This window comes from Fusarium musae, chromosome 7 (assembly GCF_019915245.1).
Source record: "Fusarium musae strain F31 chromosome 7, whole genome shotgun sequence".
Taxonomy (NCBI): Eukaryota; Fungi; Ascomycota; class Sordariomycetes; order Hypocreales; family Nectriaceae; genus Fusarium; species Fusarium musae.
The window spans coordinates 1,612,048-1,628,117 of record NC_058393.1 but is presented as its reverse complement, the minus strand read 5'-3'; the positions used below and the strand labels follow the sequence as shown (position 1 = coordinate 1,628,117).

Below are 16,070 nucleotides of genomic sequence, written 5' to 3'. Positions count from 1 at the left end.
GCTTGGCACCTTGGATCGCCATTTCGACATTCTACTGCCTTGCTCGACAGTCTTGGCCAATGCTAGCCAAGATTATACCGAGCATGGTCTGTCAATAATTCAAGCAGCTTTTTCAGCCTCGCTTCTGACGCCGTAGCCGACACCGCTTCTCATCGAGATTCAATGCAATCAAAACATGCGTGGACTGATCAAAGTATGGCTCAATGTCCGTTCAAGTATGGCATGGCTTATTAAGCGAAATATGCCGTTTCGATCGCCATTGGGATTGAGGTTCTGCCAACAAGCGAAAGAGGTAAACCCAAGTCCATTTGCTTCTATGTATACAAAGTGACATATCCGTACAAGTGGTGTGGAAACAATGAGGAATTCCGGTGGATTGCCTGCGCCATGGTCTTTGTGTCTTCAGTGCTTATGTAGTCTGGAATCTGGCGAGTGTGTCAACGGCTTGCTAACACCCAAGGGCATTCGGATCTGCGATCCCATTCATTTAGGCATGCCCTTCTTTAGCTCTTCCACTATCTCAGCCGCTTCCAATGCACTACGGGCCTCAAAGTCATATCGTTTACTCTCAGTTGCTTTGTACACAACAAGCTATGCGCGGCTTTGTTAGAATGGTAATCAAGGCCCAAAGAACAGTAAACTCTCACCTTGACATTCGTGGGATGTTTCCGGAGGACTTTGCACCCGACCACGTTACTAAAGTGCACTGTTGTTGTCTTGCCTGACCCGTCATGCAATGCCTTACCGCCAGACGCTGGCATGATATGAATGTATTCGCCGTCGATCACGAGAATGCGTTCGCTCATGCCAACGATGCGCATGGGCTGTTTGCGCCAGACAGTGTACTTCTTGTAGCTGGCGTTGCTGAGCTCATCTTGCTTCAGCGATTCTCGCGCCAATGGATGGCTTCCGACCATTGGCGTTTGTGACTTCTTGCTGCGTTTCTGCATGGCCTGTTCGGCCAAAGGCAGCATCTTCGGGGACGAACTGCCCGGCGAGCCGGTGATCGTCAACGGACCATCTGTTGCAAATCGTCGCCTGTACAATTCCAAGTCTGAGACATTCCCAATGGACGAAACTGGCCGGTCCAGCATGACTACCGCTCCTGATCCAGGAAGCTTAAGAACGTGGTTGGCCTTATCTAGCTGTCTCTTTCGGCATACCATGTCCAGCACCTCAGCCAAGTAAGTATCAGTCATCACATCTAGTGTCACCATTTGACCCGGCGCGACATCTGATGACATGATATGAATCCGAAGCAGCTTTTGCTGCCCGCGGGACGTATTGGGAGCTGCAGCAGGTGCCTGAGGTATGTCTGCTGGGGGGGCGTTCGACCGATATGTCGTTGTGACGATAGGATTTTGTCGCGGACGTTCCGAAAGGAACGGGTTAATAGCCGTCCCTGGAGTGCCTCGAGGAGTTGCGTCCGCGTCTGGCTCCGCAGGAGTGAGAGGAACCCCGCCGCCGCTATCCTGCGATGTTGCTGGCTCTTCTTCTTCGTCTTCTTGTGGGGTGAGTGACTTATTCTCAAGGTACTCCTCCTCTGAAGCTTCTGCCAACGCAAAGTCGTCGTAAGCGGTTGAATTGGATCGCATGCGGCCTCCACCGCGCGCAGCAGCATTATTAACCGTAGTAAAAGATGTCAACGGCTTCGTTCTTTCAAAGGGGGGGAAATCGTCGTCAACTTCGCCACCTTCTTCCACCATACGTAGAGTCCACCAGTTAATATTGAGCTTGCCCTTGGGCAACGGAGGTTCGAGTTTCTCCTCATTGTATCGGTATAAACTCAAGCCGATGAGGTCTGCAACCGTCACCACCCGCTCGGCACCTTGTCCGTCGTGAACACGTGGGCGGATAAGCACCTGGAAAGGCTTGCTGGGTGTTTTTGAGAAAGGTGCATATATACGCACAGCAATAGAACCTTGCGTTCCCTGCCCGCTGAAATGGGCGAACTTCTGGAAGGGAATAGACGATTTCTTGTCCTTGGCTTTTAGGGCGGCTGACAGCAGACTCTTGGGCTGGGCGACGCTCAAAGGTCTGATCATGCTCATCGGCCTAGGAGGTGGTAATGCTCCGAGGACAATGGGGTGCGCCGGTGGTTTGGATTTGCGAATAGTAGACTGGCGTACGAAGTTCTTGGGCGGTGTTCCAACAACCTGGCGGGTGGGGGAAGCATTGATGGCGTTTTCGACGCCATCAAGAATCGATGCCGAGTCGATACTCTCGGCGTAGTTATCAGATAAGTCGGAAGCCTCATCGGAATCTTCCTCCTCCTCTGGCAAGAGAGATGTATCCGCTCGTTGAATACCGGGCGAGGGCTCCTCTAGAATTCTAGCCTGCAGCTTCGCAGCCCTTGCCGCAGCGCGAGCAGCTTCTCGATGCCTCTGGACTGTCGGTATATCGGTTTCGTTTTCGGATGATATCTCACTGCTGGTGACTGTGTCTCTCCGGGGCCTCTCCTGCACTGTTATCAAAGCAGACTGTGAGCCTCGACGAGGCGCCCTCGGTGAGACAGCCCCGACTTGCCTCAAGTTGGTGTTCTGTAGTGGTGATGAGCCCGCCCTGTGTCTGACCGGCATTTTCGCAAACTTGATCTGTTGCGCAGCCCGTTGGTCCGTGTCGTCATCGCTTTCATCGCTCAAGTCGCTACTGTCCTCTTCCTCCATCTGCTCGCGACGCCTGCGCCGTCTGGTAGCCATTCCTGGACCCATAGTATCCGAACCGCCCGCAGTGAGCATACCGCCATCTTCTTCTCCATCTTCGAGTGTGAGGCCAGCCTGTTTTGGTGCTTGGAAGTACTCGGAGGCAATCGCAGTAGGAATCGGAGGTGAATGTGTCCGCTTGTGGTGGGACGAATTCGGCCGCCAGCCAGCAGCCTTAAAAGGAGCCGAGTTTATGAAGCCATCGTTGACGTTTAGGAGTCGCTCTCCAACACCGTCTGCGATCTCATCGAGGTAGCTTGTGCGAAGCTGGTAGGAGACGAGTCTGGATGCGACGTCAGCCTATGAATCTGTGCAAAGCCATTACCGAAGACATGATCGTACTCTTCAAGTTGTATGACGGACATAGTCGCGACTAATTATACGTGATCGCTTCGCCCTGTGAAGTCAAGAGATTCCCGAGAGCCGAGCAACTGCTTCAACATGTTTAACACTGCCCCGAACCGTGAGTTGTCAAGAAGCCGAGAATCTAAAGCAGGGACTGTATCATCGCTGTAACTGTTAGAGCACGAGTTCAACAGTGGGGTAATTTAGGGAGCACCTACTGTACACACCCTGACACCTTATCTGACCTCACCTTCCATACCCTTGAGTGTGGAGCACAGCCTCGTCAAGATGTGGCTGCATTTCATGTTAGAAGTGGAACCTTTCAACTTCATGTCGCGATTCTTTTGTACTTTCACTATCACACCAACTAACTAATCGAATAATCGACCACCATGGGCCTTGTCGACTATTCCGACTCGGAGGGCTCAGGCTCCGAAGCCGAAGTTCAAGCTCCTGTCAAATCAGTCCCCAAATCATCTGCATCTTCCAAGAAGCCTTTCCAAAAGGTTGTCGATAGATCCAACCCTGGCAAAATCGTTGTCAGCCTACCTCAGCTCGCCAACGATAAACCGAAAGCCGAAGAAACTCCAGAAAAACGGACCAAGACTGCCGTTGGTGGTAGGTTCTCCGGTTTCAACTCGTTTCTACCAGCTCCCAAGAACGCGAACAAGCCCAAGTCAGTGGCGTCGAGCAGTTCGACAACGAGACCAACCTTTCAGTTCAAGACTAGCGCAGCTCCAGGATTCAGTAGAGAAGCAGGAGGCGATCTGAACAATTCAGGTGACAATGCAGACGGCATGAGCCTACCGACACCGAAGGCTGCCACGCAACCACAGATACCTGAAGGACAAAAACCAGCGGACGAGGTCAAGTTGGTGGGCAAGCCATTGATGTTCAAGCCTCTGTCTGTGGCAAGGAACCCCCAGAAGAAGAAGAAACTGAACTCAGGGCTGGCAAAACCAGCGCCTGCTCCCACAGATGAACAGGCTCCGTTGAAACCGGTTGAGGCAACACCAGAGGCCACGCCAGCCGTTCCCAAGAAGGTGTCGCTGTTCTCTTTGCACACAGAAGAGCCTTCTGAACCTGCAGAAAAGAGTTCCTCGGGAACTTACGAACCAATGTTTGCGACAGCAGAAAGCTCATTGGCCTATGATGAAGGCGCATATGGCGACTATGCCAGCCATGCGCAAGCAGGTCCATCTGCAACAACGCTACCAGGCTCTGAGTCCCTTGATACAGTAGTCGAGGACCTAAACCTTACTGCCGCTCAAAGAAGAGAACTCTTTGGTCGCAATGGCCTGGGCAACCAAGCAGCCAAGAAAGTTATCAATTTTAACATGGATAAGGAATACAGACACAACGAAGAGATTCGGGCCGCAGGAGAGGAACAGACTCACAACCCTGTGCGCGCGATCCAAGGAGGTGGGAAGCACAGCTTGCGCCAGTTGGTACAGAATGCACAGAGTCAGCGTGAAGCTCTTGAGGATAGCTTTGCTAAGGGGAAGAATAACCGAAAGGAGGCAGGGAGCAAGTACGGATGGTAGTGATGACAATGATACCCATATTCGTTCAATATATTCAGGAATGGTACTATCTATTGCCCCCCATTTTCGTTCAGCATATTTACTCCACAAACATACGCCATCCTCTATAATGCTGAGGTCTAATATGCCAGCTAATAACAAAGCATACGCGTAATCAAACAAAAGGGGTGTCTTGAAGCCAAAACGCTCGCCATGCAACCGAAAAAAAAAATAAAAAACACAGAGAACAAATAAGCCTGCAATATCAAAAGATCTCAACTCCGGCCTTGCGGCCACTCTGGAAGGCATTGTCTGCCATCATGAAGCCCCATTCTCCTCGCGTTGTGGGCGAAATATCGTCATAGTCATGCGGCGTTAACGGTCCAAATCTTGGTGATGCTGGACTCATGATCGGTGTCGGCGTGAGGGGACTGAAAGCGCTTCGATTGATGGGACCGGCGGTTAAGATTTGATCTATCGTTGAAGGTGGCTCCCATTGTTGCATTGTGAAATACAGTTGATCTGTCGGTCGTGCCGTGCGATCGCCGTCCTCCTCCTCTTCTACTTCGGTCTGGGTTGGTGCTTGCGCTTGAGCTTGAGCCTGAGCTTGGGCTGGAACCGAAACTGGAGCTGGGACTTGAATCTTCTTGGGCTTCGGTTTCAGAATGGGCCCCGGAGTGAAATTTGTCTGGAGTTTGAGCAGAGGCTTGGGCGAGGGCGTCTTTTCTTTGCAGACAGCCAGGCCTATCGTGGCCTCCTCAGCCTCTTCTTCCTTGTATCGCTCTTGCGAGTCGCTGATAGGTTTTATGGCTGGCTCCGCAAAGCTAGTAAGACCCGAGATACCACCATACTGCTCTGGTCCTCCATATGCCCGCCTATACATGCGATCAAGGTCCACAAGTGCCCAATTAGACACACTCAGCCAGTCATACGATCGGAGGATGGCGGTTTTCGAAACCTTTGCACCATTGGTAGCCAGGATGATACGTCGGAGTTCGTCAACGGCGTCTTCGAGACGGAGGTGGGATTTCGTTTTGGAATAGCTGGACAAGGCACTCTTGAGACTGTACAATCTATCGAGTGATAGAACTGTGAGGCCTTCGGAGCAGAAAAGGACTTCGTTCTGGATGATGGAGCTATGGATGAGCTGGTTGGTGAGCCCGCAAGAGGAAGCTCTGACAGCAGGTGATAGCCACTCAGTGCTTTGGCGAGTTAGTTATGTTCTATGGAGAACCGAGGTGTCTTACCCTATCGCGAACTTCTTCTCCGTCTTGCTCAGAATTGAGTTGAGGATCTTCTCGGACCTAGGGTGGAGCTCGTTGGTGTGGATAAGTCGCATACCGAAGCCTGACGAAGCGCTCATCATTGAGCTCATGGTATCGGTGGTGGTCGATGATGCGGTACAAGGTGTCATGGGAGGAGGAGATATTGGTGTGGATGGCGAAAGAGGCCATCTGAACCGAGGGCTGGACGCTTCAAGCGGGGGAACCTGACCTGGTGAAGACAAAGCACTCCGCGGAGAATTCATCGACCTCAGGGATGTCGAAGAACCAGTCCTCACCAGCGATTTGAGCCTGGAGACAGGACCTTGAGAGAGGTTCAGGCGAAGACCAGGAGACAGTGGTGAAGGAGTCGTCGGGGTCAGCAGACCCTTGGGGGGCACAACAGAAGGGAGTTGATAATCCCGACGGGCTACAACAAGCGTGATATGCTGCGACTTGCGGGCCAGACGCGAAGATACATGCTCAAGAGCCGGTGCCAGGTGAGGAGGCAGGTGATGAGCATCGAGGATTGAGGTACCAGCCTCGAGGGGTGACGAGATCCTATCCTTGAGCGACATTTTGAAGTTGTGAGGTCGTGCTTCAGTAAAGAGGACGACTTGACCTGCCTGGCCTGAACTGATCTGGCAAAGAACGAGGAAACCCAACAGGCGACGAGGTACACTGAGAAGAGAGAAACGAAAAGAAGAGAGATAAGAAGGAAGATAAAACAAGGTGACCGAACCGAGCAAAAAGCCGCACAGCAGCTGTGATATTCTCTCAAACTTGATGGTATTGTGATCCTGTCGTCGTCGTGATCCTGCGTCAGAAAAGTTTCAAGAGCAGAGAGAAACAAGTGGACGAAAAGAGTATTAAAAGAGATGACCGCGTCCGAGCTTATTCTTCCCCGGACATGTTCTATCTAAAAAAAGAACGAAAGGCAGCTTGTTTATGTTTCACCATCCAGTTACTTTTCCCCTCCCCCTGGTGGCCTCCCACTGAGTGGCCCGCCAGATAACCTCGGTGGATGTGGGTGGACATGGGGTGGACATGAAACGGAGGCGTGCCAAGATGAGTAAGGCTCTGTTGTCGTGAGTTGTAAAAAAGGGGAATTGCAGCATCAATCACTCGCAGCTGATCAGCAATAAGCGGTGATTTTACGAAGAGGATGGATACCTTTGGTGGTTTACTGGTACATCAAGATGCAGCCCCGCTGTGAGTGCCCAATGCGGTTTAGCTCAAGGGATCTCGGCGGCTAACGTGCATTAGTGGCAGCTCGGCTGCTATTTCTAGCTACTGGCGGGGCTGACAGAAGCGACTGTGATTGGCCAGATCTAGCCTTATACTTAATTTAGAAGGCCGTTGGCGGCCTGGCAAGGCATGTGAGTGGCTGTATGCATGCATGCATGTGAATGTGAGTGTGACGATGAACTCGCAGGTTTTGATCGAGCAGGGGATAGACTAATAACTGTCACTTGTACGTATTAATTAAGATATCTCATATAATAGTTTAATATTGATCATGTCTATACTGAGAAGCTCAACGGTCACGTCTCCATAATCTAGCTGACTATACTGTATCTGTACCCACCCACCTATGTACATATTCTTCTTGTTCTAAAAACAGTCTCTTATCCTTGTCCATCAACACCACTCCCACGTTCTGTTCCTGCGTTTCCTCTCTACACTAACCTCGACAGCAAGATCGCTGCTCCTGATCTCGGCAGTCAGGGTATGACCCCGGACCAACAGTTCCCGTCTCCCGGGTCAAAATATCTCGATAGCTTGGTAGATACCAACACTCGATCCTTGACATCCTTCAGTGAATGTAGCAGCCCGATATGGGCATGGAGCACATGTGTGAATAATATGTTCCAAGTTATCGTGAATCAAACAAACCAAACTACAAAACAAAACATCTCGCTTGAAACGTTTGCTTCCACCGCACAAGGACAAGCAGAAACACATCTCCAGATCAGAGACCCGCTGTTTCATCTGTAGAGACATGTTTCCAAACTTGCGAATTTTCGCATACCTGTGGATTGCCATCGTAGCATTGGCGTGCCAAGTAAGGCTGGCCACCATTTTGGTCCGATAGCTAAAGATAGCTTTTCAGCCAGCCGCCAGCCAGGCCTGTCGTTACCGTCACGACCTAGACCTCCAATACTTGGTTCAGAGCACCCACTCCCAGTCCAATTTGTGTGCGGAAATGGATAGGCAACAACTCGCATCCCCCCCCCCCCCTCCGTCTGTCACTCGGCTTAGGTCTCCCGTCAATCATAGGCTTTTCTCAAGTCGCTATTCATAGAACTACATGGCGCCAAACTCACTTCATCTGGCGGTAACAGATACAGCTCTGTTCTAATCTGGCTGTGAATTCATTTCAAGGTTACCGAGCACCAGGAGATGCTCCGCGGCTTATCGGATCATCTACCTGGCTATCATGTCATGTAGTCGTGTATTCGTTGACCCGGCAGACTATGTATCAGCTGATGAGTCTCATACCGTCCTGGCTGTGAGGAACAGACTGGAAGCTCGTCTCTTTCTCTCCCTGTTTCAGCCATAACTCCCTCATCCTGTTCATCTTATTTTCCATGACGCCATCACTCCTTGCTATGCAAATTCGCCCCAGAAACACTCGCTTCTGCCTCGATACCATGACTGTACATTGATGTTATGAGCCTGATAAACCCTCCATTACCCACTCGTTCTTTAAGCTAGGGTCTAGTCGAAGCAAACCATCAATAAGAATTCACTTATCTTCTACTGAACGCCTTTTCGTCCTTGTCCGTGTCCGTTGTAATGTTCTGGTTTCGAGTAACCGTAGTGGATCGTCTGAATTCCTTGGGAATAATCCCAACCTCATGACATCTGCTCCAGATCGTTTATTTCGTTCATTCCTGGAATGTTCATCTCAACAATGTCATCAAGTTGTTCAGATGACCCGCAGGATCCTTCCCAGTCTTTGCTCAACGTCAGTCATCACCTCAAGTCTGTTATGATTGTGCTGGAATCGCTGAGCGACTATAACATACCGGACCCATCTTCCTCCAGTTCGTCAACAATGAGCCGGCGGAAGGGATTCAAAACATCTGTGAAACATGTGAGCCTTCTGGTAAGCGATACTGGATAAAATTGCAGAGAAAGTGACCTACCGTCCTGCAATGTGAGGAGTTCCACATCTAGCTCGGGCTGTGTATCCCCTGTTGTTGCCACCGTAGTTGCACACCCCTCAATCACCTTCAAGAACTTGTCTGCAATCTCCCGACTCATTTGAGCCCGTCTGCGCACATGGTGGTCCCTGAGATACTGGAGACAGATAACACCGGTCTGCTTCATCATCTGTCTGAGTGAGACTTGATCATCCACGGTGACATCGTGGTCACTGGTAGCATCAGCATCAATCTTACCCAACTCGCAAACTAAAAAGTCATGTGTGCTCCGGCGCACTTGTTCTTCAGGGCTTGCGAGGAGAAAAGGTACCCATCTTGGGATGAGGTCACGGCTGAACCCGCGGATCGCCTTGCAAAATTCCCTGTCCTGTTGGCGGAGATCCAATGCTGTTCTGAAGAGCTGAACAAAATACACCCCCTCGGTGTTTTGAAGGCTTTTCGCTTGCATAGATACGTGCTCAATCATGTCTTTGGCGTTGCTGAGCTGTTCTGTGCTTTCGAGGTACGTGACGGAAGCCCGCAGAAACGGATCCATGGCTTGGGTCGAAGTCTCACCACGAATACAGAGCTTTAAGGTCCCGAGTACTTTTTCATCCATACCGCTGTCCAGCTTTGTCAAGATTCTGATGATATTGTTGCTGCCTGCGTGTTCTTGATCGAGGGCCAGGAGTTTTTCAACAAACAAGCTGGTATAGGAACCGTTGGGACTGCTGTAAACAAGATCCACCTCTTCGGTTGTCCAGTTGAAGGCCTCAGCTGGTTGTGACACCCGCTCTGTCGCGTCTTCGACATATCCGGTTCCTATTTGCGGCCTCATATGACTCATCAAGTGGTTGACTAGTCTGATAATCGATACATATGAGGTAGGCTTTGTAGTATTGTTCCGCCTAATGACACTTTGGAGCATTCTGGCCCAGTTCCCACTGAGTTCCTGGAGCGGATCAGCAGAAATGATTCTGATAGCGCTGGCTAGAAAGTTCGCGGCAAAGACATATCCGGTTTCCCGATGACCCATATCAGCAAAGTCTAGAACAGCTCCGAAGTAGTCGTCCCAGGCTCTAATGTGAATATGAAAGAATTTCCAAAGGTGTTGGAATATCAGCATTACGCCGTCAATAACGGGGCGATGGGAAGCATCAGGTTCAGAGAGTGTCTCATCTCCGTCAGCATCATGAGCCAACTTGTATCGAATCTCCGGGTCGTAGACATTAGGCAAAGCCGTCGAGATCTTCGTGACTGCAACCTTGAAAAGGTTCCTGATCTTGCTCCGTACTAATTGATCTGGATTACGCTGCAAAAGCATGCGGAAAGCGCTCGGATGCTGATTGAAGTACTCATAGAAGGAAAAAGCACACCGCTCGCATGATGTGACTGCATCTTGGATAATCTCTTCGTATGAGAGAAAACCCGGAGTGTCCTTAGTCCTTGTGACAACCTGATCTAAATTACCGATGAGCGTTCGCATGGCAAGATCCTGAAGTCCATGCTCTTGACTACGCATAGCCATGAAGCTGTTGATACTCGAACTCTTTTCGCAGCTGCCAATGGATCTGCAGTGTTGATGTGACTGACGGAAGAGAACTTGAACAAGCTTGACATTGCTTGGGTCGTAAATACAATGGCGGCGGAGGATATTTGTATTCTCGTCTGAGAGATGATCCGCAAGGTGGTCTGGCACGTCAACACGAAGGGGTGCCGGAATGGCAAGGGCCGGCACCTTTTCCTGTTCCGAGCGCAAGGATGAAGAACGCTGGTAAAACAGCATATAAGCGCTAAAATTCTTGTCGTATGAAATGCCATTATGATCATACATGGGACGGTGATCCGGACCTCCAAACGTGGAGTATTCCATCTGCGCAGGGTCCCATGGCATTACTGAGTCGTCGTTGAATTCCACCCACAAGGGCCGATTCCTTGAGGTGGGACGCTCGCGAATGTATGAGTAGTAGTGTCCAGATTCAGCGGTGCCTGCGTGAACGAGCACACCCACTAGTTCGAAGATGTCCTCCTCGATATCGCTCGTTGGGTTGCTGAGATGCTCAATGGTATATGGTCGCATATCAATTTGATCCGGAAAGGAGAAATAATCATTGATCTTGTTTCTCTGCAAGGTACGCAGGTTGAAATCAAACCTTTTCAAATGGAATATGACATTGTCGGGAACATCTTTGAGACAGGCCCTATGAAAAATTAGCTACTATGAGGCATCACGCCGGGAGGGAGGCCAATACCTTTTCACCGCGTCAACATGTCGGTCGCATGTTGAGCATTTGTACTTGTTGTCTGGTTATTCGGTCAGCATCTCCTGTTTTCTTACTATAGGACTTTGCGTACCTCCTTCCATGACCTCGCCATCCACATATGCCTGGAGGCTTTCTGCTAATGTGCCTTTCCCCTTGATATCACACTGAATCGCAGAAAATGGCTCGAGTCGCTCCGAGATATGTTCGCACTCTTTTGACTTGACTTGCTGCACAAGCTGACCACCATAGAACGATTTTATGACCCGCTTTTCCTCATGGCCTGAAAGCTGAGTCTCCCAGCGATCAAGTAGTAGATTGTAAAACTCGTCGACGTCCATCTGATTGTGAATGTCGATCAATGCGTCGTCGTATGTTTTGATGGAATGGACGAAATTTGACGGATCGACGAAGCGACGATAACTCTCCTGCATATGACCGAACAGTTTCTGGGTGTATGATAGGAGTTGCTGGCTGTTTGCAGGATCGTCGATGCGGCAGCCGAGGATGAAACGCCTGAACGTAGTGTTCATGAAGAGTTGTGTCATCAAGGAGTTGAGATAACAAGTGTTGGACAAATTCAGCAGACCAGCATACCCACAAGGGGCTCGAAGAGCTCTGTTTCGGTCGAAATGGTAATTGAGATCGTAGATGTAGTGGTCGTCTAAACCTGGTGTCAGCATTCGCACTTTTACTAGAATACAGCACGTACCCTCTTCATCGTCGAAGAATGGAACTTGTTCCTCGAGAGCTTTCACAACCGCCACCATCTTCTTCTGGTCGTGTTTCACAAGAGTGAATAACACATCTGAAAGTTTCGCTCGAGTCTCTTCGTTGAGAATTACTTTGGGCACAGGCTGCCCACTTTGCAGGTCTTTAGGAGGGTATAGGTGCTTCCAAACAAGTGACATTGCGAGGTTACTGGGCCGGGTCAGCATATATTCTGGGACTCAAAGATGCAGCACAATACCTAGGAAGTGTCTTAGACTGTGCGACTGAGTTATCTAGCTCGAGACAAGTGTGCAACAGTAAGGATAGACCTCTCGCGAGCGAATCATCTATACTAGATGGCCCAATGGTCTAATGATCATGCGGTCAGCTGTCTTGCTCAATATCGTTATGACAAGAGTGACTAAGCTTGCCTCGGTTGTAGTATGCTCCAGAAGAAGTTGGCTAATTTGAGAGGCAAACTTCTCAATGTTCAAACACCCAGGCGACCGGTCGCTGATATTCACAACGAGGAAATAAACCAACCTGAAGAGTTCTTCGCTCTGGCTGGGAAATGCAGTCGTTTGTCTGATCATGGCGCTGGTGACCTTCCAGAAATACCCAGCTATTGAGGACTCATGGGATACAACTGAATTTTCACAGTCAGTCTCCCTAATGAGAGTGGTAATACTCATAGCCGCAAAAAGCTCTTCAATTAGTTTCGCGGAAAGTGATCTCATGTTCTGGCGGGAATCAATCAGTAGAAGACGATGCAGGTTCTGGTTAAAGTCGGGGTTTGTGCTGAGTTTAGCCCAAAACTTGTCATAAAGCATGCTCAGCCGAAGACAGATCACAAGCGCTCCTGCTATGACCGGAGAAGAGACGTCACCAGGACAGTCTATGGCATAAGACAGCATTTTCACCAACCTGTTTGGGTCAGGAAGGGGGAGCCCCTGCGGCGGTACTGAACATCTGAGGTTGCCGATTCCTGTAACTTTGTTAGGCCGAATAACGTGTGTAATGAGTGAACATACTGTCAAGAAACTGCCTAAGGGCATGCAGCAAAGTCGACGCCAGCTTCAGCCGCAGGAATACCGAAGCACCATTGAATATGTCCTCGTCCGAGATTGCCTGTACGATGAAGGATATTGGTGTCCTGAGAGCCTCTGGAAGGATCACAGGATCGGACCCTGTGCCAGTGGTCACACCATTGAGATAACCCATCAGTTGGCTAGGGAGGAGGGTCTCAGTATATTCGACCAACGCATGGACAGCGTAAAGAGATTTGAACGGCTGCCCTGAGGGAAAGATATCTTTATATGACGTTGTTCCACTGCTGATCAACCTCATGAAGTGGCCATCTGTGGGCAGCTTGATGAGAAAGTAGTAAATCTGGAAAGGTCAGTCGAAGTCCCGATCGCCAACGTGCGGGTACTTACCTCTTGTGCCAGTGCTTCATCCATGCTCAAATACTCCCACATCTCGTCAAAGTGTGCGGAAATCTCAATCTCTAGTGGTGAAGCGCCTGGCCTGACCCTCTTGGAGAGGGCGGGGCCACCCTCCTCACGTCTGACCAGTATAAGGCCATCATGCACGCATAGATCTTCTAGGGACCTACATATATCCTGCTCACTCGGCAGAAATGGTCGGCCTCGGTAGTATATCCGATAGTTCTCGAACCCAGTCTCTTGCCGCAAACTAGCGAGGAGCGAGGCTGCCGTGTTCGCCCTCCCAATGACAAGTGGCTTGATGTCAGTCTGTTGGTCCCCATCGAAGGACTGATACTTCAGGCCCGCAGGATCTCCTTGGACCTCGTGGGAGGCTTGTGGGATCAGTGTTCGTAGATCAGGTGCGGCCAAGGATGGCTTCGACTGGTGGGCTTCAAGAATATAGCGGAGAAACTTCAACGAACGGGTGAAAATCCTTTCTTGCTGCTGTGACTGCCGTAGAGTAATTGTGGTAGCCACGACTTGGTCATCGCTGTTCGTGCCTTGGCTTGCATTTCTCAACTTCTGGGCAGCACTTTTCAGCTGCTCTAAGCATCGACTCGCTAGCTTCAGATGGACAGATTGTGCTCTCAGAGTTGGGATAGAGTTGAAAAGTCGACTGTTGATATAGACATCAACTGCGAGAGTTCGTATGGCCCTATCTACTAGAGTCTCATCTTCGGCCTCAAGAATGAGGCGCCACAATTGTTCAATGCCACTCGTAGCAACTGCTTCGGGGTCATCGAGAGCAAGGCTGAGATTGTCGTTGAGGCGTGGGAGAATCTCAATTCTTAGAAACTCAAGCACGCCCTCACAGAAGTATTCGGACGAAAGGGCTGGAAGATGGTAGGTCAGACAAGCTCGGAGGAAAGAATTACCATTTTTGTGCTTGCGATGGACACTGTTCAAGATTTCCCAGCCCACCCGCCTATCACCTGGTGAAAGGGACATTGGTCCTACCAACATGTCCCATAGTTTGACACCTAGGTCCTCGGTGATTGACGGTGGCTCAAGCTGGATAAGGTTGGCAATGAACTCTCTCCGAGGTTGGTTGACAGAGCACGAGAGAACCGCCGGAATCCCTGCCGCCTGGCCAGCGCCAATAGCATGTTCCAACTCTTCAATTACGAGTCTTGTCAGGTCATGGTGTTCTACTAGCCAGCGCATTTCTTGACTCATGTCCCTTGATTGTAATGTGATGAACAAACACCAAAGGCTCCCCAGGGTTGTTGCAGACTTATTTGCAAGGTCTTGAAGACAACCAAGATAGAGCTGTTGCTTCCCTTCATCATCTGGGCCGCACCTCAGGAGCTCTACGAATTTCTGCATTGCTGCTTGTTGGATGTCAGGATACATGACTTGCGATCCGGATGCGCAAACAGACGAATCCCTCAATAGACGCATACATAAACTGTACGGTTGGACAAACAGAAGACGCCCATTCGAACATTTTTCTGCCATGTTCTTCATGACAGCCTCCCAGAGCATTCGGATGGCGGGCGTGAATGCGTCTATGGGAAGAGTTTGGAACTTCTCACAGAGAAGCAAAACCCCGTCGTCGTCAAAAAGGTGCGCGAATTGAATGACCATACGAGCCAGAGCGTCAGCGGTACGGGGGTCTTGCCTGGAAGTAATGCCTTCCCAAAACCTATCGATATGCGTCCTTCGATACCTTCTCGTCACAATGATGAAGCCAATGATATTAGCACCCTCAACAATAATTTCAGGATGGCAGTTGGCGCCTAGTAGGTAGTCGATGAATCCGGTCCGGATCAGGTATTCCGCAATGTGTTCGACATAATGGCCCCCGTCTTCGGCTTTGCTGTCGCAATGCTTTTTCCAGAAGCCAACAAGCTCTTTGCACATTTGTGTCATGCCTTGAAATCGAAGTTGCATTTGACTTGACTTGATTAGTTTGATCAAGAATTGAAAGCGGTATTCATAGGAAATCGCTTCAGCAGTGTATCTGAGAGGCACTGCTGGAAAATCTGTGCGGTGCCGTTCCAACATGAGAGTTGCAGCTGCGTGATCACCCTGGAGAGCTATGTTGATCATATTTGACAAAGCTTGAATGATCACAAGAACACTGTCTGCGGCGAGATGCGTCGGACTTTTGTCAATCATGGTGTCCAATCTTCCGTGCATCAGATCGAGCAACGTGTGGCCTATCAGAAGTTTCTGTTTGCTTTTGGAAGCAATTTCGGGAGTACCAATGTTACAGGAATCCTCCATGATATCTGAGGCGACTAAGCATATAGGTGCCAGGTCATTAGTCAACCGGGGATATGTAGGGATAATTTGGAGCAATGCTCTTGTCAGTTGGAGAAGGCGACTAAGGCTCCCGCCTGGGCTGTCCTGGTATGCCTTCAGAAAGGTCGTGGACAAGGCCCCGAAATGCTGATACTGATCATCACTTAACAATAGCGGGTTGATGATTAAGTGGAGGTTCTGAAGGTAGCATGGGCAGAAAAGTTCGACAGTCTGCTGTCCCCGGCCTCCCTGTTCTGCTATGAACTCATTGGTCGTGTGAATATCCTGATTGACGAACCATGCTGACAACCTGGCGTAGTCTAAAAAGATGGCCTTGGTATGATGCCGTAGCACATCATCTGCTAAAAACGGAGGCCTGTGAA

General features: G+C 50.0%; 5 protein-coding genes across 5 annotated transcripts; 1 reads left to right on the top strand and 4 right to left on the bottom strand.

Annotated features, from left to right (window-relative positions):
• Positions 1 to 483: 483 nt before the first annotated feature.
• J7337_009690 (uncharacterized protein) lies at positions 484 to 3,067 on the bottom strand (the record flags this gene model as incomplete). The annotated part of the gene is made up of 3 exons (XM_044827285.1): positions 484 to 591; positions 648 to 2,985; positions 3,045 to 3,067. 3 exons carry the CDS (start codon positions 3,065 to 3,067, stop codon positions 484 to 486), a joined length of 2,469 nt encoding a protein of 822 aa, XP_044677879.1.
• Positions 3,068 to 3,439: 372 nt separating this feature from the next.
• J7337_009689 (uncharacterized protein) lies at positions 3,440 to 4,591 on the top strand (the record flags this gene model as incomplete). The annotated part of the gene is made up of 1 exon (XM_044827284.1): positions 3,440 to 4,591. One exon carries the CDS (start codon positions 3,440 to 3,442, stop codon positions 4,589 to 4,591), a length of 1,152 nt encoding a protein of 383 aa, XP_044677878.1.
• Positions 4,592 to 4,835: 244 nt separating this feature from the next.
• J7337_009688 (uncharacterized protein) lies at positions 4,836 to 6,410 on the bottom strand (the record flags this gene model as incomplete). Its single annotated transcript, XM_044827283.1, has 2 exons — positions 4,836 to 5,772; positions 5,818 to 6,410. 2 exons carry the CDS (start codon positions 6,408 to 6,410, stop codon positions 4,836 to 4,838), a joined length of 1,530 nt encoding a protein of 509 aa, XP_044677877.1.
• A 2,443-nt stretch (positions 6,411 to 8,853) lies between these two features.
• On the bottom strand, positions 8,854 to 12,153 carry J7337_009687 (uncharacterized protein; the record flags this gene model as incomplete). The annotated part of the gene is made up of 5 exons (XM_044827282.1): positions 8,854 to 8,921; positions 8,985 to 11,182; positions 11,234 to 11,285; positions 11,337 to 11,906; positions 11,955 to 12,153. 5 exons carry the CDS (start codon positions 12,151 to 12,153, stop codon positions 8,854 to 8,856), a joined length of 3,087 nt encoding a protein of 1,028 aa, XP_044677876.1.
• Positions 12,154 to 12,869: 716 nt separating this feature from the next.
• Positions 12,870 to 15,669, bottom strand: J7337_009686 (uncharacterized protein; the record flags this gene model as incomplete). The annotated part of the gene is made up of 3 exons (XM_044827281.1): positions 12,870 to 12,938; positions 13,046 to 13,342; positions 13,390 to 15,669. 3 exons carry the CDS (start codon positions 15,667 to 15,669, stop codon positions 12,870 to 12,872), a joined length of 2,646 nt encoding a protein of 881 aa, XP_044677875.1.
• Positions 15,670 to 16,070: the final 401 nt, after the last annotated feature.